Raw genomic sequence first — 26,397 nt, 5'->3', positions numbered from 1 at the left:
CTCAGAGGAGAATCATATTGTTATAAAATTACTCAAGATAATGTGTCTGTGTATTTCCAGCACAGGCATTCTAACACCCAAGCCTAATCCCTCCAATAACGTTTGAGGACAAGGGCTTTGCTGTAATTCACCACCCAGATTCATAAACACACACTCTGGAGGCTAGACTTTGGAGTGAGAGAGAGAGCCAACACGACAACTAAAACATTTGTACTAATACAGCACAATACTGTAGGTGACAAAAAAAAATCCTCAGTGGTAAAGATATATTGAGCATCACCACCATTGGGACAAGACCGGTCTAAAAGCAATGGTTGAGCCTTGTATTTATCAATTGCAATGTAATGAGAGAACACACAGTACCTTAGTTTTGTCATACAGGGCATGGTTGTCAAGAAGCATCTGCCTCTCCTTTTGGGCAAATGTCCTCAGATCTCTCCCAAACTGCTGTGGAAGAACAGAATTGATAATCATATCTCTTGTTATCCATTTATCCCCGTTTCCTGCCACCCTCCTGCCACATTACAACCCTTGTTGTATTCCCCAACAGTAACCCTGCAGAAGAAAAGAAATGCATAGACCAGCATAGATTGGTGACCAGCCTTCTATGTAAATTCGCAGGTGACCAGCCTTCATTGCCTTTTCCCTGGTGACCAGCCTTCGTTGTGTTTTATCTGGTGACCAGCCTTCGTTGTGTTTTATCTGGTGACCAGCCTTCGTTGTATGTACGCTGGTGACCAGCCTTTATTTTGTTATCGCCGTTGACCAGCCTTCACTGTATTTTTGCTGGTGAGTCATATTATGCTGTCTTGCAAAGGGATGTCTAATTCCTACTGGAATCCAGCCTGAGTGGGGATATCCAACAATTTGTATATTACAGTGAAAGAATACTAAAGATTACCCGCCGAAACACCAATCTCAACGTCAACAGTGAAGAGGCGACTCCGGGATGCTGGCCTTCTAGACTTATAGGCGGAGTTGCAAAGAAAAAGCCTTATCTAAGACTGGCCAATAAAAATAAAATATTAAGATGGGCAAAAGATCACAGGCACTGGACAGAGGAACTCTATCTAGAAGGCCAGCATCCCGAAATTTCTCGCATGGAATAACCTTCATTTCTCAGAACAAGAATAGACTGACGAGTTTCAGAAGAAAGTTCTTTGTTTCTGGCCATTTTGAGCCTGTAATCGAACCCGCAAATGCTGATGCTCCAGATACTCAACTAGTCTAAAGAAGGACAGATTTATTGCTTCTTTAATCAGGACAACAGTTTTCAGCTGTGCTAATATAATTGCAAAAGGGTTTTCTAATTATCAATTAGCCTTTTAAAATGATAAACTTGGATTAGCTAACACAACGTGCCATTGGAACACAGGAGTGATGGTTGTTGTGTAACAGTCCTGTGTGTAGCTGTTGTAGAGAGTCAGGCGCAGGACAGCAGATATGAGTAATCAACGTACTTTACTCAAAAATACACAGCAACATAGCGAGCCCACAAAACGAAACCGATGTACAATGAACAATCACTCACAAACAAAACATGGGGAACAGAGGGTTAAATAATAAACAAGTAATTGGTTGAGTGAAGCCAGGTGTGAAAGATAAAGACAGAACAAATGGAAAATTAAAAGTGGATCGGCGGTGGCTAGAAGGCCGGTGACGCCACCCGAACAAGGAGAGGGACCGACTTCGGCGGAAGTCGTGACATGCTGATAATGGGTCTATGTAGACATTCCATAAAAAAATCTGCCGTTTCCAGCTACAATAGTCATTTACAACATTAACAATGTCTACACTGTATTTCTGATCAATTTGATGTTATTTTAATGGACAAAAAATGTAATTTTCTTTCAGAAACAAACACATTTCTAAGTGACCCCAAACTTTTGAAAGGTAATTTACATTCTAAACTAATCCAATCTTATTGCACCCATTACTGAAATTGTTGTTCCAGTTTAGATGGTTTAGCTAGTCTCCTTTATTAATTTCTCTAACCCTGGCAGTCATTCTTTATACAGATTGTAGGAATCCACTCTGGCTGGATTCTAACAAGGAATTAAACATCACTTTGCAAGCATGATGTTACTTGATGCTGGTTTTGCTTTAGTTTATGGTGGTCACCAGTGTCCAAAACACAGCGGAAGTTGGTCATCAGTGAAAACACAATGAAGGCTGGTCACCAGCAAAAACACATCAATTAAAATGTTTTTTTTTAGCAGATGTTATTGTGGGTGTAGCGAAAGGTCAGTCACCAGCGAAAACACAATGAAGTAAGCATAACCAGCTAGACCATGCTGGTCAGACCAGCTTGGCCAACTAGACCATGCTGGTCAGCTAGAAGAACCAGCTAGACCATGCTGGTCAGCTAGAAGAACCAGCTAGGCCATGCTGGTCAGACCAGCTTGGCCAACTAGACCATGATGGTCAGCTAGCAGAACCAGCTAGGCCATGCTGGTCAGACCAGCTTGGCCAACTAGACCATGCTGGTCAGCTAGCAGAACCAGCTAGGCCATGCTGATCAGACCAGTGTCCAAAACACAGCGAAAGCCAGCATGGACCAGCATAGACCAGCATAGACCAGCTTGAAATGTATGCTGGTCTATGCTGTTTTTATCAGCAGGGAATACATCTGCCATATCATATGTGTTCCGATAGTAACTTTGTTAGTGTTTAGCTATTCATTTCTCATCATCAATGTTTTATTTTTGGTTATTGACTGCTCTGTCAAGCACTATCATCATGTGACTTGGATCATTTGTTTTTTGCAAATTAAATGTTTCCTAATTCAAACTCAGCTGTCTTTAGATCAAATTGATTAACAATTTTAGTCAATGTATCTTTGTGTGTCTTGGCATCCACATTTATTTCACAATAATTTGACCCAAGCTTACCCTGGAGCCGGTCCAGCCCAGGAGGGCAAAGGCGTAGCGGTCAACAGGTGGAGCCACCAGGTCCACCCGTACGGCTCTCCAGCCCCTGCTGTCCCCTGGGTCCCTCTGCAGCCCTCTCTCCCCCTCCACCTGGCCCTGCTCCAGCCTCAGGATCAGGAAGCACTTCTGGAAGCTGTCCATGTCCTCAAACCTGCAACTAGGCAGCTTGCTCACATCAAAGGTGGAGCCCTGGTACTCACAGTACAGCAGAATGCCCTTGTGAGGAGAGAATATTAATCAGCGTGGACATAGTCACTGTCACCACTAATAAAATAGATATTGACATTATAAATATAATATAGATATTGACTTTGTAATGGGATTGGTTTATGCTGCTACCGTACTTCAGTGCCTGATGTATGTTATTATGAAAATGTAGTTGCGTATTTGCACATGCTGTCATCTAGAGCCTGCAATGGGTTTGTAGGATTTCTATACACACTCGCAATAGAAGCATATAAAAACAGTGTGTCTGCCACTTAGTGTAATATGCCAACTGTGAGATTGCAACTTCAAGACTCCGAACATAGTGGGGCCATTCGAACCCAATGGCACACAATTCCACTCCATGGAAAATCACTCCCAAGTAAGACATTACTTTATAGCAGAGAGAGAGAGAGAGAGAGCGAAAGAGAGAGAAAGAAAGGAGATGGTTGGGGAGCGATATAGGGAGAGAATCAGTGAGGATACGGCTGGATAAGATGAAGGGAAAGAGGGAGAGGAGTAGATGAGTAGATGACTTGGGGTGTGGATAGTGGAGAGTAGGCAGTAGCAGGAAGAAGAAGAGGATTGATTTCCTCTGGGCTTTGGCCCGGCTGATTATGCAGCTCCCACAGTCCAGGAGCGCTAAGGTGATTAACATTACAAATTGTCAATTTAATTCCAGCACCCACAGTAATTGTTGGGATACTGTGTTCCTCTAACTGACCATTAATCTGCAAGGCTCTTCTCAAAGAGCAATAATTGCAGGAGGAAGTGCAGCTGTAACTGCTCCTCCTGTCCTACCAAGACACTGAGGTCAATCAAGAGACATTAAACCGTACTGAGCCAGTACTGCCTGGTCTTGTTTGACCGTGTTTCTCCGCTTCATTAGAAGAGACAGCATTTCCCAGAGGGCATCGGGAGAGGAGGTGATGATTGAGTCATTAACTGATGACATCAGAGAGACTGAGTGAGTGACATGTGGGGACTGCACTCAGAGATGTTGTCCTCGTCCCTCTTCCCCTGCCCCTCGTCCCTTACACCTCAGCTCCTCTAATTAGCTTCAGGCGCTGATCAGCTTGTCCTCAGAACTGAGAGAGAAACCCCTGATGTCACCCCTGTTGAACCACAGAAACCCTATCTATCTGCAATTACTGTACAGGTAACCGTTCACTTCCAGTAAGGATACAAACAGATTAGAAAGCCTCCAACTCCTTCACATACTGGATACATCATCATTCATTCTACATACATTCTCATTACCTACATTTCAACATACTGTAGATTATGAAGCCAAAGAAACTGAAAATACTTAAATACTTAATTAAAACAATCTTCCATCAAAATGTATAGCCTTAAGCGTGAATCATAGTCCTGAGATGCTGAGAGACGATAGTCCGATGTCCCATTGTGACATAGCTAAGCGTCTCTGAGACCACAATCTGCAGCCCGATTGTGCACCTCCCCACAGAAACCCTCACTAACTTTTACAGGTGCACAATCGAGTGCATCTTGTCGGGCTGTATCACCGCCTGGTACGGCAACTGCACCGCTCACAACCGCAGGGCTCTCCAGAGGGTGGTGCGGTCTGCACAATGTATCCCCGGGGGCAAACTACCTGCCTTCCAGGACACTTACAACACCCGATGTCACAGGAAGGCAAAAAAGATCATCAAGGACAATAACCACCCGAGCCACTGCCTGTTCACCCCGCTTCCATCCAGAAGGCGAGGTCAGTATAGGTGCATCAAAGCTGGGACAGAGAGATTGAAGAACAGCTTCTATTTCAAGGCCATCAGATTGTTAAACAGCCATCACTAGCACAGAGAGACGCAGGGCCTCTACCTTCCATGCAGCATCAGCTGTGAGGCCTGCCAGGCGATGATTGACACCAGTTCCACGATATCCCTTGTTCAGCCTGGTGTTCTTCCAGACACAGTGGGCCCTTCCCCTCTGGGTTGGACCCCTACCTTGGTATATCTTCACACTGTGACAGGGGATCTTGCGGAAATGAAGCGCCGGCGGTCCTTATCGGTGAGAGTCAGCAATGTCTTGTTGGAGCACAAGTTCTGGTTGGGTGATATCCAAGATGACTGCATCCTAGCGTTGGATTCACTCAGTCAAGTGCCTAGATGTTGGAATGCGGAGCTTCCAGATGAAAGACTCCATGATGGGACTTCGGAGCAGTGGAAGAAGACACCGGCAGCCGCAGCTGACTCGTCAGGAATTGGTGACAGACATCCCCACAAAGATCCTTCCCCCAGATGAGAAGGAGCAACTAAAGACCCCCAAAGAGGTGAGTGTGCCCCAGCAGGTCACCAGTGGCACAGTGGACATACCTTCGGAAGCTACCCGGCAAGCTGTGCGGGAACAAGGGTAGAGGTGTTCGGAAGGGCTGGAGCCTGAGCAGCGGGATGTGTTGGAAGCACTGTTTGCAGAGTTTGTGGATGTCTTTGCAGTATGAGATGAAGACTGCCAGAGAACCAGTCTGGTCCAGCACTCCATTGCTTGCCACTGGCAAAGAGAGAGATAGCAGAGCAGAAGATCCGGAAGATGGCAGAGACAGGGTTCACCCAACAGCCCTTGGGAGGCCCACCGTAGTCCTTGTCAAGAAGGACTGCTCATAGTGCTTCTGTACAGACTACAGGCAGCTGAACTATGTGACCAGGAAGATTTCCTATCCCCTCCCGAGCATAAATAATGCACTGGACTACATCACAGGGTCACGATGGTTCAGTTCCCTCGACCTCCGCAGCGGTTATTGGCAAGTGGAGCTTGCCCCCTGAAACCAGGTCAAGGTTGCAGGTCACCGTGATACCCTTCGGGCTCTGCAAAGCGCAGCCAACCTTTGAGCGTCTTATGGAGCAAGTGTTGGACACAATTCTCCGCAACAAGTGTGTGGTCTATCTGGAAGACTTCCTTGTGCATGCAACATAATCTGTGTGAGGTTCTGCTTGCCATCCGGTAGGCAGGACTCAAGTTCCTTCACAAGAAGTGTCACCTACAGCAGTAGGAGGTCAAGTTCCTAGGCCATTTCGTTGGGGCAGACGTAGTCACAACTGATCCAGCCAATGTGGTGGCAGTTCAGCACTGGGTGACCTTCAGGGACCTCTCTGAGTTGAGAAGCTTTGTTGGCCTAACTTCTTACAACCAGAGGTTCATCAAGGACCTAGCAACAGTAGCCAGCCCTCTACACGCCTTACAAACAAGGAACAGCGGTTTGACTGGGATGATGACTGCACGGTAGCAATCGCTGAACTGCATCAGTCCCTATTCAAGGCTTCTGTCCTGGCATACCCCAACCCCCAGCACCCATTCATTGTGGACACAGATGCCAGCAATGTGGGCATTGGGGGCAATCTTTCACAGGAGGGGCCGGATGGGGAATGGGTGGTGGCCTTCTACAGTCGGCGCCTCAACCATGCCGAGTGCAACTACTGTGTCACCCGGCGAGAGTTGTTGGCTGTGGTCGATGCACTCCATCATTTCCGACTTTACTTCTATGGGACCCAGTTCCTCCTCCTCATGCCTCACTTTCTCAACTTCCAAGAATCAGAGGGCCAGGTGGCTCGCTGGTTAGAAGAGTTACAGGAGCAAGATGCAATTACCAGATGCAACACACACGCTGATGCGTTGCCTCACCAGCCGTGTGAAGAGGATGACTGCAAGCACTGCCCACGCTTGGAACAAAAGGAGGGTCTCCTGCCCACATTGGTGGCAATTCAGACGGGAGACAGGAGCTCAGCACCCTTGGAGAGCTGGAATAACCAGGACCTGAAGAGAGAGTAGGAAGGTGACCGGGTGTTGGCAACTATTCGGGGTTGGTTAGAAACCGGTCAGTGGCCTGCTTTGAACAGTGTCTCACCCCTGTGCCCTGAAGCCAAGGCCTACTACTCCCAGTGTGACAACCTTGCCATTCACAATGGGCTGATGTTTCGAAAATGGATGGAACCAACACACAACTTGGTGGTGTGGTAGCGGCTGGTGCCTTGTTCCATGTGAGCCCATGCCTTCAGGGCTGTCCATGGGTCAGTGGGGGCAGAACACTTCTGGTACACAAAGACCCTCCAACGACTCTGAAGGAAACTCTACTGACTCTCCAGATGCTCCCATGCCCCGTTGCAGTAATATCAAGTGGGGGCCCCTGTGGACATCCTGGGTCCTTTCCCCATGACAGAGGCAGGCAATCGATACCTACTTGTGGCCATGGACTATTTTACCAAGTGGCCAGAGAACTACGCACTCCAATGGACTTGTCCTTGTTCCTGGAGCCTCAGGCTTGGAGTACCTCCACCACCTTCATCAGCACCTGGACACAGCCCATGACTTTGCATGGCATCACTTGACGGAAGCAGGGGTAAAGCAGAAGTGGGCATACAACACCTGCTGCCGAGGTCAGCCTTTACAGCCTGGCCAAAAAGTGTGGCACCGGCACAAACATGGTCTGATCCCAAAATGAATGAGTCACTGGGAAGGCCCATGCAGGGTTCTGGAACGACTTTTTGACATGGTGTACTGCATCCAGCTTCAGACTAGTGGATGAGTTGTGGTCCTCCATCAAGATCGGCTGGCACCTTACCAACCTCATACACCTCGTAAAGTGGAAAGAGAGGACAAGGAGGTGGTTACTCCTCCTCACAGCCCTGGATCATTGGACAGCACAGCGGTTTCCTCACCTGAGGGGCAAGGTCAGAATGGGACTCCGCCGCGGTCACGAGGGAGCCACTGTCGCAGGCTCCCATCTCGAGGTCAGGATGGTACCCCTCGACGACAACCACGACTCCGCCGCTGAAGACCCCCATCCAGGTTTCAGGTTTTTGTGTTGGATTTCGGGGTTGTCGGGGACAACTGGCCCATTAGATGATCTGGAGGTGTGACTTGTTGGAGGCGTGGCCTTGGGTTAACTCTGTTGGGACAACTGTGGGTGAAAGTGTCATGCCAGTTCATGTATTACGCTGTACTCTTTTAATAAAGGTTAAGCTTGTACACTGCCAGTTTTATAGTCTTAATCAGACTGACATAAGTGCATATGATACCAAAGAGTCTACTAGAGTTCCATTGTTAAGATAGTCACCATTTTGTTGCAGTTTGAAAGCCAATACTCTAGAACACTGCTGTGCGTATGTGTACACATTTTGGACTATGATAAACCCTTTAGGCAATCTCCTATCACAAGTCGTTGATGAAGAAAATGTGCATATTTTAAAAGGCTTTAATTTAGGTCACTTATGTAAATACTGATGGATATTTCTGTACATTTATTTTCTAGCCTTGAATCACTAAGGATGCCTTGAGCGAAAGGATTAACTTCACTAGGGTAGGGGGCAGCATTCGGAATTTTGGATGAAAAGCGTGCCCAAAATGAACTGCCTGCTACTAAGGCTCAGAAGATAGGATATACATATAGATTTGGATAGAAAACACTCTAAAGGTTCCAAAACTGTTAAAATAATGTCTGTGAGTATAACAGAACTGATATGGCAGGCGAAAACCCGAGGAAAATCCAACCAGGAAGTACTATTATTTTGAAAGGCTGTTTTTCCATTGTAAGCCTATCCACCATACAAAGACTTAGGACCCAGTTCACGAGCTCCGTGTCTTCCTCTACATGTGGCCAGTCTTTGGGCATTGTTTCAGGCTTTCACTCTGAAAAATGAGTGAGATACAGCACTTTCAATCAGTGGCCAGTGGAAATTTCCATTCATCAGCCATGCGCCCTGATCGGGAATGTGCCTTTCTTGTTTCTCCTTTCCTATTGACGAAGCTTTTGTCCAGTTGAAATATTATTGATTATTTATGACAAAAACCATCGGAGGATTGATTTTAAATATCGTTTGGCATGTTTCTACTAACTTTTATTGTACTTTTTGGGGTACTTTTCGTCTGGAATTAGTGCACGCACCTTTTATTACTGGATTACTGGACAAAACGCGTGAACAAAAAGGAGGTATTTGGTCATAAAGAGGGACATTATTGAACAAAACAAACATTTATTGTCTAACATGGAGACCTGGGAGTGCCACCAGATGAAGATCATCAAAGATAAGTGATTAATTTTAATGCTATTTCTGACTTTTGTGACACTCTCCTTGGCTGGAAAATGGCTGTATGGGTTTCTGTGGCTAGGTGCAGACCTAACATAATCGCAAAGTGTGCTTCTGCTGTAAAGCGTTTTTGAAATCTGACACCGCAGTTGCATTAAGGAGAAGTTTATCTTTATTTCCATGAATAACATTTGTATTGTTTATCAATGTTTATGATGAGTATTTCTGTAATTTGATGTGGCTCTCTGCACTTTCACCGGATGTTTGTTTGAGACAATGCATTTCTGACCATGACGCGCCAATGTAAACTGAGATTTTTGGATATAAATATGAACTTTATCGAACAAAACATACATGTATTGTGTAACATGAAGTCCTATGAGTGCCATCTGATGAAGATCATCAAAGGTTAGTGATTAATTTTATCTCTATTTCTGTTTTTTGTGACTCCTCTCTTTGGCTGGAAAAATGGCTGTATGGTTCTGTGAGTAGGTGCTGACCTAACATAATCGCATGGTGTGCTTTCGCAGTAAAGCCTTTTTGAAATCGGACACTGTGGTTGGATTTACAAGAAGTGTATCTTTAAAATTGTGGGTAATACTTGTATGTTTGAGGAATTTTAATTATGGGATTTCTGTTGTTTTGAATTTGGCGCCCTGCAATTTCACTGGCTGTTGTCGAGGTGGGACGCTACCGTCCCACTTGTACCAGAGAGGTTAATGAGTTAGCGACAGTTTTACAGATCATAAGTGTCTAAACATGGGTGCCCTTCCTTTGAAGAAGCCTACGGCCCCACGCATACAAACCCACCATAAAAAAGCGACGTCTTAAAGTTTCTGTCTAGGATGCCTGTTTAGCGCAACGCCACACTGTAATCTTCTTCTACGCAGCAGGTAATGTCAGAGAGCATCCCATCATAAGCTTATTTCACCAGAACTGTTTAAAGAGGGAATTACTGAGGCGGCCATGTTGCAGGGAGTTAATCTTTGAAGTTAAGCTTTGCCTTTAAGACAAAAAACACAAATGCAAGTGATGGGATTCTGCGGCTTGCCAAATTGATCAAAAATTCTTATTTTATTATTTATTTTGTTTCGTTCTTTTCAAGTGTGTGACAAACAGCTGACAAGCAGGCTGCCACCATGGCCACCTGCCCCAGATGACAAGCAGGCTGCCACCATGGCCACTTGCCCCAGAGGACAAAGAGAGCGGCGGTCACAGCGGTGGCAGGGACACGGGCCGCTGTGATCTAATTTTCTCTGAATCAGAGCACAAACCCTCCCTTCATGTCCCAGATTAGTGTGTGTTAGCAGGCTATGTTTGAACTGTGTTTTCCTTTGATTCAAAGCTTTTCCGGAACAGTCCGGTCTGATTACTGAAATTAAAGTGGAGCATTTTGAAACGTCTGTCTGTGTGTTTGTGTGTACTGTGTAGACGTGTTTAACTAGACTTGTGGGGACCAGAAGTCCAATAATAGTAAACAAACACAAATTTGACCAACTGGGGACATTTTGTTAGTCCCACAAGGTCAAATGCTATTTCTAAGGGGTTTAAGGTTAAGGTTAGGGTTTTAGGATTAGAATTAGATTTAGGATTATGGTTAGGTGATAGGGTTAGGTTTAGGGTTAAGGTTAGTTTTTTGGGGTTCAGGTTAAGGTTAGGGTTAGGGAAAATAGGATTGTGTCCCCACATGGTCAGTTATTCAAGACTGTGTGTGTGTGTGTGTGTGTGTGTGTGTGTGTGTGTGTGTGTGTGTGTGTGTGTGTGTGTGTGTGTGTGTGTGCGTGTGTGTGTGTGTGTGTGAGAGCAAGCGTGTGTTTGTGTTCATCCAATGTCAGTGAAAGTACAAAAATCATCTGTAGTTTTCTTTTAGACAACGCAACCGTCAAAGCAAATGGAGACATTTGTGAGATATGGAGTGTCTTGCTGTTTTTATTACGGCGTGTTTTGCAGTCAAACTGGGCAAAAGTGAAACCTGAAATGTACATTTAGGCAAAATTCCGACTGGTTAGGGTAAAGGTTCGGGATAGGGTTAAAACAGAAAATTACAAAACAAATGCCTAGCACTGGGATTGAACCTGCAATGCTCGAAGCCGTAGCGTTTGGTTTAAGGCCATTCTCAACCCCGTCCCCAATGCCCTAGCTCGTCCCGAGCGTACTAGATGGTAATAGGCAATCGCATTGCCCTTAGTGGCACCGACAGATAGGGCAGCCATGCTTCTAGCTCCTAAGCAACTTTGCAGTATTTAGTTTTATATGCTATTTCTTACATTAGTAGCCCAGAATTCTTTGGGTGTTATTACATACAACCGGAAATAACTTTTGAATATCACAGTGGCGGTAACTCAACAGGATTACAACCAGGAATACGACTTTCCCAAATTGGATCCTTTGTTTGTACCCCTCAAGGCAATTGAACTGATTCCAGAGGCTGATCCAAAATACCGCCGGCGGAGAAGAGGACTCCTAGCCCGACTCAGGAGGCGCGCACACCACCCACCACTTCCTATTATATTACTCGCTAATGTTCAGTCTCTGGATAAGTTGACGAGTTCAAGGCTAGGATCTCCTTCCAGAGAGACATCAGGGATTGTAACATACTCTGTTTCCCGGAAACATGGCTCTCTCGGGATATACTGTCTGATTCCATACAGCGAACTGGGTTCTCAGTTCATCGCACAGACAGGAATAAAAATCTGTTTCATGATTAACTACTCATGGTGTGTTTGTGATAAGATACAGAAACTCAAGTCCTTTTGTTCACCCGACCTAGAAAACCTTACAATCAAATGCAGACCGCATTACCTCCCAAGAGAATTATCTTCGGTTATAGTCACAGCTGTGTATATTCCCCGTTTAGCCTTTACCACGACGTCCCTCAAAGAACTACACTGGACCCATTGCAAACTGGAAACCACATATCCTGAGGCCACATTTACTGTAGCCTGGGATTTTAACAAAGATAATCTGAGGAAAACGCTACTGAAGTTCTACCAACACATTGACTGTAGCACTCACTCTGAGAAAACATTGGACCACTGCTACTCAACTTTTCAAAATGCCTACAAGGCCCTCCACCGCCCTCCCTTCGACAAATCTGATCACGACTCCATTTTGCTTCTCCCTTCCTATAGGCAGAAACTCAAACTGGAAGTACCCGTGCAATGGCCTACTCAACGCTGGTCTGACCAATCGGAATCCATGCTTCAAGATTGTTTTGATCACACGGACTGGGATATGTTCCGTGTAGTCACTGAAAATAATATCGACGAATACACGGATACGGTGACTGACTTTATCAGGAATTGTATAGAAGATGTTGTACCCGCTATGACTATTAAAACCTACCCAAACCAGAAACCGTGGATAGATGGCAGCATTCGCGCACAACTGAAAGCATGAACCACCACATTTAACCATGGCAAGGTGACTGGGAACATGGCCGAATACAAACAGTGTAGTTATTCCCTCAAACAGGCAAAACGTCAGTACAGAGACCAAGTGGAGTCACAATTCAACTGCTCAGACACAAGACATATGTGGCAGGGTCTACAGACAATCACGGACTACAAAGGGAAAACCAGCCACATCGCGGACACCGACATCATGCTTCCGAATAAGCTAAACACCCTTTTCGCCCGCTTTAAGGATAACACGGTGCCACCGACGCGGCCAGCTACCAAGGACTGTGGGCTCTCATTCTCCGTGGCCGACGTGAGTAACACATTTAAGCGTGTGAACCCTCGCAAGGCTGTTGGCCCTGACGGCATCCCTAGCTGCGTCCTCAGAGCATGCGCAGACCAGCTGGCTGTAATGTTTACGTACATATTCAATCTCTTCCTCTCCCAGTTTGCTGTCCCCACATGCTTCAAGATGTCCACCATTATTCCTGTACCCAAGAAAGCAAAGGTAACTGAACTAAATGACTATTGCCCCATAGCACATACTTCTGTCATCATGAAGTGCTTTGAGAGACTAGTCAAGGATCATATCACCTTTACCTTACCTGACACCCTAGACCCACTTCAATTTGCTTACCGCTCCAATAGATCCACAGACAATGCACTGTCCATCGCACAAGAGGAATACCTATGTAAAAATGCTGTTACTCATTACTCATCTCATATGCATATAAAGTACTGTATTCTATTCTATTCTACTGTATTTTAGTCTATGCTGCTTCGACATTGCTCGTCCAAATATTTATATATTCTTAATTCCATTTCGTTACTTTAGATTTGTGTGTATTGTGTGTATTGTTGTGAAATTGTTATATATTACTTGTTAGATATTAATGCACTGTTGGAGCTAGAAACACAAGCATTTCGCTACACCCACAATAACATCTGCTAAACATGTGAATGTGAGCAATACATTTGATTTCATTTGATCATTGGAACTTGGCATGGAAATAAAATGCCATAACTTCACCATTTTAAATATGGCCGGACTGTGCATAATCCACTGGAGGTTGGGGTGCTTTTAGTGTGTTTTGAGTATGACTTGATTAAACAAAATAATTGTCCTTGACTTTTAAATAACCCGAGTATTACTGTCTCTCAAACATTTCTCTACACACATGTCCTAACTGCACAGTCTACAGTTTATGGTACTCAAACCTCATAACATATCTAATTCATGTGCCCTCTGGCTACTATTGTTGCTTTAAAAGTACTACGGCCAACATATCCATAATCATATAATATCATTACATCAGTACTTGATCTACATAGTGCACTACAATGGAAATGAATCTACCACCACCACCCGGACAGTTAGAGCAGATGATTGGTGAATGGTGGATGAGGCATCGCCCTCTCACGTTCTCCGCTGCTATTACCAGGGCAAATAGCTGCATCTCATCTGTCTACCATCGAAATGTCTGGCTGACCTTTGATTGTGCCCCCAAGTTATGCTTTCATATCCATCAGAAGAAATGATGAAGCCCATTTTTTTCACAAGGACATTTCCAGATAGATAGATTTTTACCTCTCCCCCAGGGCTAAAGGGGAAAAACGGCCATGATATTCAGCATAGGCAAAGAGTTGATGACATGTGGCCCCCAGGTGACCAGATTGAAGATGACAAGGTTACACGACTTAGAGTCAACCTCTGCTACCTCCACTTTATCACAGTCTCCTGTGCTCCCTTTCCTATGGACATATTCCTCCCCCATGCCAGGGACCCTATCTGGGGAAGTTCCTTCCTTCCCACCCTCCCCTCTTCTCACCCAAGGGTGGGAGGAACCAGCAATAACCAGAGTGTGTGTGTGTGTGTGTGTGTGTGTGTGTGTGTGTGTGTGTGTGTGTGTGTGTGTGTGTGTGTGTGTGTGTGTGTGTGTGTGTGTGTGTGTGTGTGTGTGTGCGTGCGTGCGTGCGTGCGTGCGTGCGTGCGTGCGTGTTAGCATAGGAGGTTTTATCAGAAGAATGGCCCATTAAAGCAAGTTAAGGCTGGGGGTGGAGGGTGGGGATGGAAGGAAAGGGGAAAGATTTTTAAAGCCAGGAAGCGATGACAAAAACAGGCCTGCAGCTACAGTAGACACCACAGCCCTGCTCTTCATCAAACACTGTTCTCATTTCATCCCCTCCAACATGAAATCCATCAACTGTCTCAGAGGAGAGGAGCATGGTTGTACCAAAGAACACGTTCCCCCCGTACCCCATCTCTTTCTCCCTCGTTCTCTCTCTGACTCTCTTACTCAAAGCCAGGTTAACTGTATAAACCACATTTAAATAATCATTTCCTGGGCCGAGGCCCTCGATATTGGTGTGACCATCTTATTATTGCCTCCTTATGTGCCAACTCATATGCACTTGGCTCTGTAATCATCCTCTCCTCCAATCACTTTATCCCTCTCCACACTGTAGGGCACTAACCCAATTCCCCTCAGCCCTCTCCTCTTTTTCTCTGTTCATATTACTCTCTCAACTCTACAAACATGTCTTTATTTTTTCTCTACTGCATTCTGAGAACATTCTTTCTCCATTTTTTTCCTCTGTTTTGTTTCAACGCATTTCTTTCTGAGGTGTGGAAATATAGTGGTGTGGGGTGAGTAAGTCGGGAGGGTTAGTGTAATGTCTGCTTCCAACTCCCCTGAACGCAGCTCACTTTCCAGCCCACTTTCCAGCTCACACTCTCAAACACCTAGATCCCCTGAACGCAGCTCACTCTCCAGATCCCAATCACCTGAATTCTAATTACCTGTTCACACACCTGTATGTCATTATCACACACTATTTAATTCAGTTCTTTGCACCCCATCCATGTGAGGTATTGTTTGTTTTGTGACACACGTCTTTCGGAGCGCCGGTTTCTCCCGTGTATGATAGTTTTTGCCTGCCTCACTAATGACGCCTTTTGCGTATTCCCTGCCTGTATTTCCTGTTATAACAGGATTTCCTGTTATCTACCTATTGCCTGATCTACCGGACTACTAGCCTTTTCCCTGCCTGTACTGTTGTCCCTTTTGACCCCCTGTGTATGACTTTCTGCCTGCCCCTGGACCCAGCTACCTGCCTCCCCCTGTGGTCCTTTGCAATAAACACCTGCTGCGCCCTGCGCTTGAAACCAGCTCTCTGTCTCCCCTTGTGTTCATTACAGTTAGGCACATCATTACAGTTAGGCACATACACTACTGCAAAGACTGAGTATGATGTGCACTAGGACAGATGTGGGAGGAATCACAAGTTCCATACCTTGAGGAGACAAACTAGTTGTTCTTTGTCAGCACTGACTAAGCTGCTAATCAAGGGTTGTATTCTCTTTTCAACTTTTTGTTGAAAGAATGCAATTAAGTAGAATTTACCTTTATAATAAAACAAACCTTCCCCAAAACTGCACACTCCAATCTTTACTGAATGTTGATGTTGATGTTGCCACAATCCAAACATCACTTGGTGCTGTGCTTTTCTATCATTAATCTTGGTAAAGGGTAACTAACCACGCTGGATCCTTCTGAGGGGACTGATATGTTTTTTTACTGTATATCCTGTATAACTGCTATTCAGTTCAATTCAATAATACATTGACTTACCTGGTCCCTCAGTCTGTCAATCACATGAAGCAGTAGCCCCTCTTCTTTCCCCATCTCCGGCATAGTCAAGAGGAAGTCCACATCATGCCCATACTCTTTCCCCCTGGGGACAGAAGTGATTTAAGACTATTGTCACCAGTCAACGCAAGCAATAAATAATTAAATGAGAATATCTTTAGTCACACTGGATAACTGTTACACAGTAAGATGGCAGCCTGGCTGTTAGGAGAAAGGAGTATATTAATGGATTTGACTTTTTCTGTTATTCAAACAAGCAATTTGTCCCGCGTCATTAAGTTCAAAAGCTCATTTTTGTTATCTCAGCTGTCAGCAGAGCCTTCCCTTTTATGAGAATCATAATTTTCTACTTCGATTACTGTAATAAAGAACACTCGTACTGAGCATGGCTGCTCACACAATATATAGTCTCTCAATGTCAGCAGAAATGTGAGCAGTGAACAGATAGACAGAAATAAGTGAATAGAACAAATAGAAAATGCTTCTCTGACATGTACTCAAGCTTTGAGACATATCAACCACAGATGTACCATGGCCCTTGAATGTCAGATGAGTGGAGTGAAATGTACTGATTCCTATTAGGACAACCTCAAAAACCTGTTTCTAGACCTAAAGGCCTGAAGACCTTATTTAACCAACCTATCAAATAAGAGATCTGGAGGTCTCTATTTTTCTGCTACGAATCTAATTGGAACCAGCTGCCCTGAGAGGATGATCCAAAGAGTGTATTAAATCATGGAAACCCACCCGCTCTACTAGTCTCTGGCTCAGATGGCATCAACAGTGAGTTGAACAAAGAGTACACTGATACAAAGAACCTAAGCATTGCCTGTGACTGTTGGAGTTGGCCCTCAAAGGCTTATAGCGAAGTTATGCCTGATTGTCATCCTGTAGGTAGTTTATAGAGGAGCAGCATGCCCCCTCAGAACCTGGGCCTTGGTGGCTCTAAATAACCCTGCTGGTGTCATCCCAGAGCACTGAGGCAAACCACAAGTTTCTTTCAGTTCCTGATCGCCCCTCTTTGATCAACAAGCACCCACAATCATATAGTCATAAGCGCCTATCTTACGGTTAACAACGCATCAAAACAACAACAAATTGGCCCGTGTCTTAAAGCGCCGTTTGATCTTGTCCACCGCCGCCATCGCCGCCATCTGAATGATGGGAGTAACAGAGCAGCAGGGCGTCAAAGAAAGAAAAAGGAGAGGACAAACAGACTGTCTGAGGGAGAAGTCTGCAACAAAAGGTCATTGTGTCTAATTCAGTGGGCAAGGAATGAGACAACAGATGCTTAGAGCTCAACAAGGCATGCTAATGCCTCTCTAGCTCAGTTGTAGCGCAGCAGAGAGGTCTACCTCGCAGACATAGACAGTACCTGGCTGACATGTTTAGTCTGACTGAAGATAAGGTCCCAGCTTTATTGTGATAGATTCAGGGCATTTTACGCTTTCGAAGTACTATGGGCAGCCTGATGCATAATTACACAATCACGGACAATCTGTTGCTCAAGCCGATTGAAAAGCACTTCCATCTAACCACTAAGCAACATTTTGATTTAAAACTAAGTCATCATGTGCCAAATTGTAAAGTTGGAGTAATTTGAAGTGAATTACCAAGGACTGAGGCCTATCATTCTGAGTTCCACATTCGGATTCAATGAGAGACAGAAGCTGTGAGATGAGAGAGCTAGTAAAGATTTGTAACCTTTTTGGAAACACACACATCTAATGAATGGACACTACTTTCATGCAAATATGCCACAACACACTTCTGCCTAATACCAAGGCAGTGTGGTTCAGTCAATCTCTGAGCTAGCCTCTGCTGTACTAGCAAAATGCACTTGATTGCACCACGTAAGTGTGTGTCATGAATAGCAAAACTGGAGGCCGGGGAAAATCATCAGCATAAATTCAGTTTGCCTCCAATCAAATCTCAAACACCAAGGATTTATCGAAGTGTGTGCTCCAGAAGCCAATTTCAGTCTGGTCTCATAGACTAGTCTTAACATAGTAAACGCAGGGACTGGGAGACTAGTCAGGATTGAGGCAAAGATGAATGGAGCAAAGTACAGCGAGATCCCTGATGAATACCTGCTCCAGAGTGCTCAGGACCTTAGACTGGGGAGTAGGTTCACCTTCCAACAGGACAATGACCCTAAGCACACAGACAAGACAACGCAGGAGTGGTTTCGGGACAAGTCTCTGAATGTCCTTGAGTGGCCCAGCCAAAGCCCGGACTTGAACCCGATCGAACATCTCTGGAGAGTCCTGAAAATAATAGCTACGTTCCCCATCCAACCTGACAGAGCTTGAGAGGATCTGCAGAGAAGAATGGGAGAAACTCCCCAAATACAGGTGTGCCAAGCTTGTAGAGTCATACCAAGTGATGATTTTAGCATGTAAATATTTGTGGGTCTAAAACAAAAAAGTGGAATGCATGCCAGCAAAGTAACTACACAACACAACACTAAACAATACTTTAATCGCACTATAACGGTGACAAACGGTGCCCATAACTGTTAGGGCCCACATAAAGCTGTCTCAACAGCAGTCCCAACATCTTGGAGGAGCCTGTCTGGCAGCGAAACAGTTAATTCAGCCTCATTTTACTGCCTTTAAAAAAAAACATAGCTGATATGGCTGACTTGCTTAAACAAATGTGGTTTCTAATGACAATTGAGATGTACAAACTATGGCATTAGGGGACGACAAGCGAATAAGAGGCAATCCGTAATGTCAATTAACCCTCCTTCTGTGTTCCGGTCGAATTGGACCGATTTACAAGTTTTCTCTCTGAAAAATGTAGTTCATTTAATATGATTGGCATAAGGTTCCGGGCATCTGAACACACAAAATACATTTTGATGATTTTCATTAAATTTGGGGTGTTATATTTAACTTTTGTACACCAGTGGTGTTCCCGGTCAAAAATGACCGGTCATTGGAAATGAATGGGTGAGACTACAATTAATGTATAAAATTTAGTTCAGGCACATGCCCATTCATCAGATGGACACGCTTCCTCTCCCAGACTCCCACATGCATGTGTGTTTGAGCACGCACACACACACCTCACTCCCCTTCTTGGCTTCCATGGCAACCCCAAAGGGAACCTTTCCCCAAAATAATCTTTCCCCCAAGTGAACCAAACCTGTTGGCATTCTCACAAACAATCGCAACATTGTTTCAATAATATATAGAACTTTTCTTGCAGCTCTGGTATATAAAGCTTTTTTGAGGCCTTGCTCACAATTCATTCTGTGGTAGCACAATGACCAAACAATATACTGTTTGTGAGGCTCTTGATCATATCTTTGATCATGACACTGGTGAGGAGGAGAGAGTCCTTGTTAAACTTTGACACAAAGTAGTCTGAGGGGCCAAAATGTATCTCTCTCTACAGTATCCAGAGAACTGACTATTGAACTGACTATAATACTGACTATTGAACTGACTATTGACTATTGAACTGACTATAATATTATAGTATCCATGTCTGGTATCTATCTGAAACATGTCTGAGTAGAACTCTGATGCCATCTATACTGAGTATACCAAATATTAGGAACACCTTCCTCAGAGGGGTTAAATGCGGAAGACACATTTCAGTTGAATGCATTCAGTTGTACAACTGACTAGGTATCCCCCTTTCCCTTTCCCTTTCCTAATATTGAGTTGACTCCCCCTTATGTCCTCAGAACATCCTCAATTCGTTGGGGTATGAACTCTACAAGGTGTCGAAAGCGTTCCACAGGGATGCTGGCCCATGTTAACTCCAATGCTTCCCACAGTTGTGTTAAGTTGGCTGGATGTCCTTTGGGAAGTGGACCATTCTTGATACACACGGGAAACTGAGTTTTAAAAACACAACAGAGTCGCAGTTTTTGAGACAAACCGGTGCGCCTGGAACCTACTACCATACCCCTTTCAAAGACACTTAAATATTGTGCCTTGCCCATTCACCCTCTGAATGGCACACACACACAATCCATGTCTCAATTGTCTCAAAGCTTGAAAATCCTTCTTTAACCCATCTCCTCCCCTTCATCTACACTGATTGAAGTGGATTTAACAAGTGACATCAATAAGGGATCATAGCTTTCACCTGTATTCATCTGGTCAGTATATGTCATGGAAAGAGTAGGTGTCCTTAATGTTTTGTATACTCAGTGTATATGGATGTATGAGCTCTGTGGTAACTTATTAAAATGACTATTAATAATTAATAGAATACTAATAATTAATAAATTACTCTATGCAAAGATCTTTTTTTGTCCTCTTATGAATTATGTCTTATTTACATTGGTCTCATTCCTAACGCAAGAAAAAAGCGACAATAGTACTGTTTGTCCATCTTCAGGCACCATAGCCAGTATTGGAGTAACTACAATGTTGTTGATCCATCCTCAGTTTTATTCTATCACAACCATTAACTCTGCAACTGTTTTAAAGTCATGTTGGCCTCATGGTGAATCCCCTGAGCAGATTCTTTCCTCTCTGGCAACTGAGTTAGGAGGAACACTTGTATCTTTGTATTGACTGGGTGTATTGATACACCAGTGTAATTAATAACTTCACCTTGCTCAAAGTGGTGTTCAATGTCTGCTTTATTTTTACCCATCTACCAATAGGTTCCTTTCTTTGCAATGGTATTGGAAAACCTCCCTGGTCTTTGTGGTTGAATCTGTGTCTGAACTTCACTGCTCGACTGAGGGACCTTACAGATCATTTTATGCGTGGGGTACAGAGATGAGGTAGTCATAAAAAAAATTATGTTAAACATTATTATTGAACACCGAGTGAGTCCATGCAACTTATTATGTGACTTGTTAAGCACATTTTTCTCCTGATGTTATTTAGGCTTGCTATAACAAAGGGGTTGAATACTTTCAGTTTTTCATTTTTTAGGGAATTTGTAAAAAAAAAAAAATCTAAAAACATAATTCCACTTTGACATTATGGGGTAACGGTAGCTAATCCCAATCCGTATGCATTTGCGCAACCGCAGCATTCAAACGAGGCTACAATGAAAACTAATGGGACTGTAGCGACTGTGTTGGCATCAAAATCCGGGGTGTGAACTAAGTTTCGACTCAGCATTGATTGACATGGCAATGGACCAATAGTATTGGAGAAAAGTTGAAAAAACTGACGCCGCTGACTCTGTACGTTAAAGTGTGGCGTGTCCCGTAACGTACAGCACGCATTATTCAACTAATTCTGTGCCGTACAGCCTCTTTCCAGCAGGTGTAGCGCTTCTCTCGCAGATTAAAAACAAGAAATGATCAATGGTGAGTGTAAATTACTCGTGAGTTCATCAATAGTTCATTCAATCAATTGTTAATTTTTCGCGTTATCACTGCGAGCCATCATGACTCTCAAAAACCGTGACAGCCACAGTTTAATTGTGAAGATAAATTTAGCGCTGCCCTAAAAACCCTACACAAACTTTCAAATAGGTATGTAATGAGACATTATATAAACTATTCATAGGTAAGTTAGATAAGTTGGCAAAATCGGGTGGAAAAAGCAGTTTCCCCACACTATCTCCCCCTTTCACTATGATGCAGTAGCTTTCTCTTTCCAACCCGCCATTTTTAAAAAGACCAGACGTAGCTCCATTGCCTTCAATCATGCAGAGACGGGCAGCATGAAGGTCTCGTCATTGATTTTGCTGGAAAGGGGAGAAATTGTGCTTCACAATGGTATTCATATTACAGTTGACCTGGAAGTATTATGTTTTTGTGGCGCTAAAATAAGGTCAACTGTACGGAACAGCGCGATGTATAAACGTGCGTTAGCTTACATTATAGTGTGTAGGCCAGTGACCAAAAATCTCTATTTAATACATTTTAAATTCAGGCTGTAACTCAACAAAATGTTGGTAAAGTCAAAAGGTGTGAAGTCACTGTAATTCATGAACCATTCCTTGCTAGCATGTTATAAATGACAACGCGATCATTGGACAAACAGTTGTGTTTTTTGGAAAGGTGGGTGTTTATTATGCTGTGGTTGTCTTGGTTGCGCATAGGACAGGTTTAAACATTTGTGATTACAATGTATAAACATCCTCTCAATGCGTGGTGTGAGCGGGTAATAAATAGCCTGACTTGTTTGAGAAATGGTGCAGACTCACCCCAATGTTTAAAACTCAAAATGCAGTTTCCTGGAGATCAGACACTCGGTCTAACTGTAATTCTAACATAGCCGGGTAGGCTGAGACAATGTAGTCTCAAACATTTATACCTAACATTTAACCCTTTTACTGTTGTGTGGTAGTCAGTTGAGTGTGATTTGTATTCCTATGCGTATTGTGCATATGGCCAAGTCCATTGGATATGTGAAGATATGTGTGAGTTATGAGTTTTGTCCCACCCCTCTGCTAGCCAGTGGCTAGCCGGGTGGCTGTTCTTTGACAAGCTACACGGGATGGTCTAAGGTATTTGATAGGAGTGTCCTATGTTTACATTTGTTCGCTTGTTGTTATAATGATGATTGACTATTTTCCCTTACACGACAAAGATTACTTTGATTTCCGATTTTGACTTTTTCTGACTCAACCTATTGCTATTACGTATTTTTCTAGCGTTTGATCTAATCACTGACACTATGGAAAGCAGCTGAGTCCTGGGATGAATTTCTTTTCTTTGGCTCAACAATATAAGGGAATCACGTCGGCCTGGCTGATGCCATCTATATGGATGTAGGATCTCTGTAGTAACTTGTATCTGTACAGGGTACATTTTAAATTACTTCATGCAAAGGGATTTTATTGTCCTCTCAGGCATTATTTCTTATTTACATTGGTCTCCCTCACATAAGCCTATGACATCCTGTAGAGATGGGGCCTGGGTGATCAGGTTACTGTAAACTTGGTATCATTTGATTGTTAAATAGTGGTTGGTTTTCAGAAGTGAAATGAAGGTCTGTGGTTCTCTTATCCTGTATATTGTCCATTGGAGAAAGGTTGTATAATATTTTTCTCATTTCCTAGGCATCTTGTTGTTCATGCTTTGCCTGGTAACTAAGATATGTATGCCTAGAATAATGCCTTGTAATGCTTGTTAATTCTTTGTATCTTAAGCGTTATGCCTTGTATGTGATTTAATACATTTTACAAAGTGAATAAATTATATTTGCTTTGATATTCGCTTTATATGAATATTCCTTAATCTTAGTCAGCTAAACACATAATACTTGATTGTACATGGTTTTTCTATCATGTTAAATGGAGTCAGATATTCAGTTGAAAAGACTTTGATCATATTAATTGCATAGTGTTATCTATAATAAATGCATTGATATCAAATATTACCTCACTACATAACCATAAACCTAACCATAATCCCTAACTCTAGCTAACGTTAGCCACCTAGCTAACGTTGGCGTTAGCCACCTAGCCAAAGGTTAGCCATTACAAATTGTAATTTGTAACATATCATACGAAATGGATGATGGACATCCATAAATTAATACATACCATATGAAACGTAAAATATCATACTAAATGGAGAGAGATGGATTTCCATTTACTATGTTACGTCTACCCCTGAGTCCAGGTTGCTAAAATGGGATGAAAGCTCCATTACCAAGGAGAGGCAGCTTTTACAGTACAGTCACTGAGTCATGGCATCAGTTTAGAGGCTTTCTTTCGTCTACAGTCGGCAGATACTTCTGAATCAACCCTGGTTAACGGAAAAAGAAAGGACAGCATTTCTTTGAGTCTCAATCCCGGCAAAGAGATTTTTTGTATCTCTAATGGTATGCCCTGAAAACACTGTATTCTTATTTAGCTATAGTTTAAGCATCTACTCCAACTCAATCAGACGGCTCTAAAAGTGTGCTTATACGACTTCTTGAATAGAAAGACTGATGGATGTTTTAAAGGCTGTACCCAGAAACCATGGCTGTGTTCAAGTTATCCGGCCTAAGCAACAAGAGTTGCTGAGACAACTACATCTACTACTGTGGGCTGTATACCTGATGGGTAGTTACTGTACATACAGCTTATAACACTATTACATTAGGAAAAACTGTAATATTATTTATAATTTCTGTGCAGAATATATAAAGTTGAAATGTATATTTACAAGTAAATGACAGGGGCGACACGGATGAATAATAGATTTGTCGGTTGTTTTGCTGTGCTTAGAATCTTATTAAAAAACACATTGTAATAAGTTAGCTATGGTATGGCAGCTAGAAATACCTGCCAAGAGAACTTACAGCTGTTTCCTGATTATTTAATGTGTTTTCATTAACAGCTCCTATATTCTTGAGGATCTTGGGGAACAGTTTTGTTGGCTAAGATGATACACCTGAACATACTGTAGTGGGTGAGTCCACATACTGTCAGTATCCTTAAGGATAGGCATACTTGCATCTAGCAATATGTTATTTCCCAAAATGTATCACAAAATTGGCAAAGGATTTAAGTGAAGACGTATCCTCAAAAACATTCTTAGGATGCCAGAGAGAACTCTACAAACACTATAAATAATTCAAATGCTTCCTATACGATTCCACAATACAGAGAAAGTTGCAGTTCAATGGAGCAAGTTGAGCTAATGCATTTTTTAAGTGAAAAAGTTTTTGACAAAAAAGCAATGCCATGGCTGGGATCTGTGATAACATCACTGCAAATAAAAACAGCACCTTATTGACACCTCAGTCTTTTCACACTCTGAAGTGGCAGACAGCTTTTCTGTATCTATTTTTAATCCTCCTTGTTACCCTCCTTCCACAGCTGTCCTCTCCATAAAGGTGAACGTCACAAGCATCAAATCACTAACGCCAACAAATCCTCACACACTTCTCCAACTGAAGTGTCATCAAGGCTATGGGCTATAGATTGTGCAGGAGTGCAGGACCTCAGAAACTTTGAATGGCAAATGATTATTCTCTATGCTTAGTGGAGATTTTCTTTTAGGCAGAGGCTGCGTTTCCAAAGGTAACCGCCCCGTTCCGCCCCCTCCCGCCCCCTGGAAGTCTCAGTATTACGTTCTGCGCATGTGTTTCTTTACCTCTACTTAATGCACACATTTGTGACTTGTTTCAGGAAACTAGGCCTATGTCGCACGTCACTACTTCACAGGAGTGGCATTTGAAATGTCTTCTGGAACATATGAACTTTCATGTGCCTTAATAACAGACTTGTATTTCATCCACAAATATGAATAAAATTGTTAAATTACGAGCCTAGTTTAGCCACGGAAAAAGGCAGGAACCTTCCCGCTAGCCATGACTGACTGAGATAATGGATGGGCTGGACATGCCGGGAGATGAGTTTGGATTGGTCTGCCATGTAGGATACTTCTGTCTATAACATGAGGTGTTCAGTATGTGTTGACAGTCCTTTCTACCGCGTCGTTTCTCAACAACATTGATGCCCCGAATTTAGCAGGCACTATTGACAGATCAATTGGAAAAAGTGATGGGCTACTTTCTGCACACACCACGATCAGTGTGGACCGGCGTCACTTGACACAATGCTGGCCAAACAAGATGTTGCTCCAAGTCTGCCGTGAAGCGTTCATCCACATAACGTAAACTCACTCACTTTTGTACATCGCCTTGGTCCGTATAATTGACCTTATTTTAGCTCCCAAAAACGTAATACTTCCAGATCAACTGTAATGTCAATACCATTGTAAAGCACAATTTCTCCCCTTTCCAACAGAATCAATTTCATGACCCCCACATTGCCCGTTTCTGCATAATTCAACAAGGCAAAGAGCTCCGTCGGGTCTTTAAAAAAATGACGGGTGAGGAAGCGAAACTAATGCGTGATAGTGAGAAGGAGAGATGTGTGGGAAAAGTGCTTTTTTTCACTCGATCTGTCTAACTTATCACCTTATCGCCTCTAAAATGTAAATAAAACACTATAAAGTGTTTATATAATGTGTCATTACATACCTATTTGAAGGTTTGTGTCGAATTTGAATCTGGTTTTTAGGGCGGTGCTAAAGTGATCTTATAAGTAAACAGCGGCTTTGAGAATGATGATCGCATGTAATGATGACGCAAAAAATGACTAGGTATCCCCCCTTACCCCCGTCACTGTCCACTTCTTGTTTTTAAACGATGAGAGAAGTGCTACACCTGGTGGAGAGAGATTGTAAGACAGAAATAGTTGCTTTATGCGTGCTGTACGTTACGACATGACACGTCACGAT

The 26,397-nt window shown here is 43.4% G+C and overlaps 1 protein-coding gene across 1 annotated transcript in view; it reads right to left on the bottom strand.

The window, feature by feature from the left end:
* Positions 1–26,397, bottom strand: part of LOC120045594 (DNA nucleotidylexotransferase) — a 156,480-nt gene that overhangs the window by 59,087 nt on the left and 70,996 nt on the right. Inside the window, exons 8-10 of the mRNA XM_038990495.1 lie at positions 16,206–16,308; positions 2,892–3,146; positions 364–447 (exon numbers count right to left, since the gene is read on the bottom strand). Of these exons, the coding sequence (XP_038846423.1) occupies positions 364–447; positions 2,892–3,146; positions 16,206–16,308 (442 nt within the window). The remainder of the gene's footprint in view (positions 1–363; positions 448–2,891; positions 3,147–16,205; positions 16,309–26,397) is intronic.

The sequence above is a fragment of the Salvelinus namaycush genome, chromosome 4, assembly GCF_016432855.1.
Source record: "Salvelinus namaycush isolate Seneca chromosome 4, SaNama_1.0, whole genome shotgun sequence".
Lineage (NCBI taxonomy): Eukaryota > Metazoa > Chordata > Actinopteri > Salmoniformes > Salmonidae > Salvelinus > Salvelinus namaycush.
This window is presented reverse-complemented; position numbering and strand designations above follow the sequence as displayed.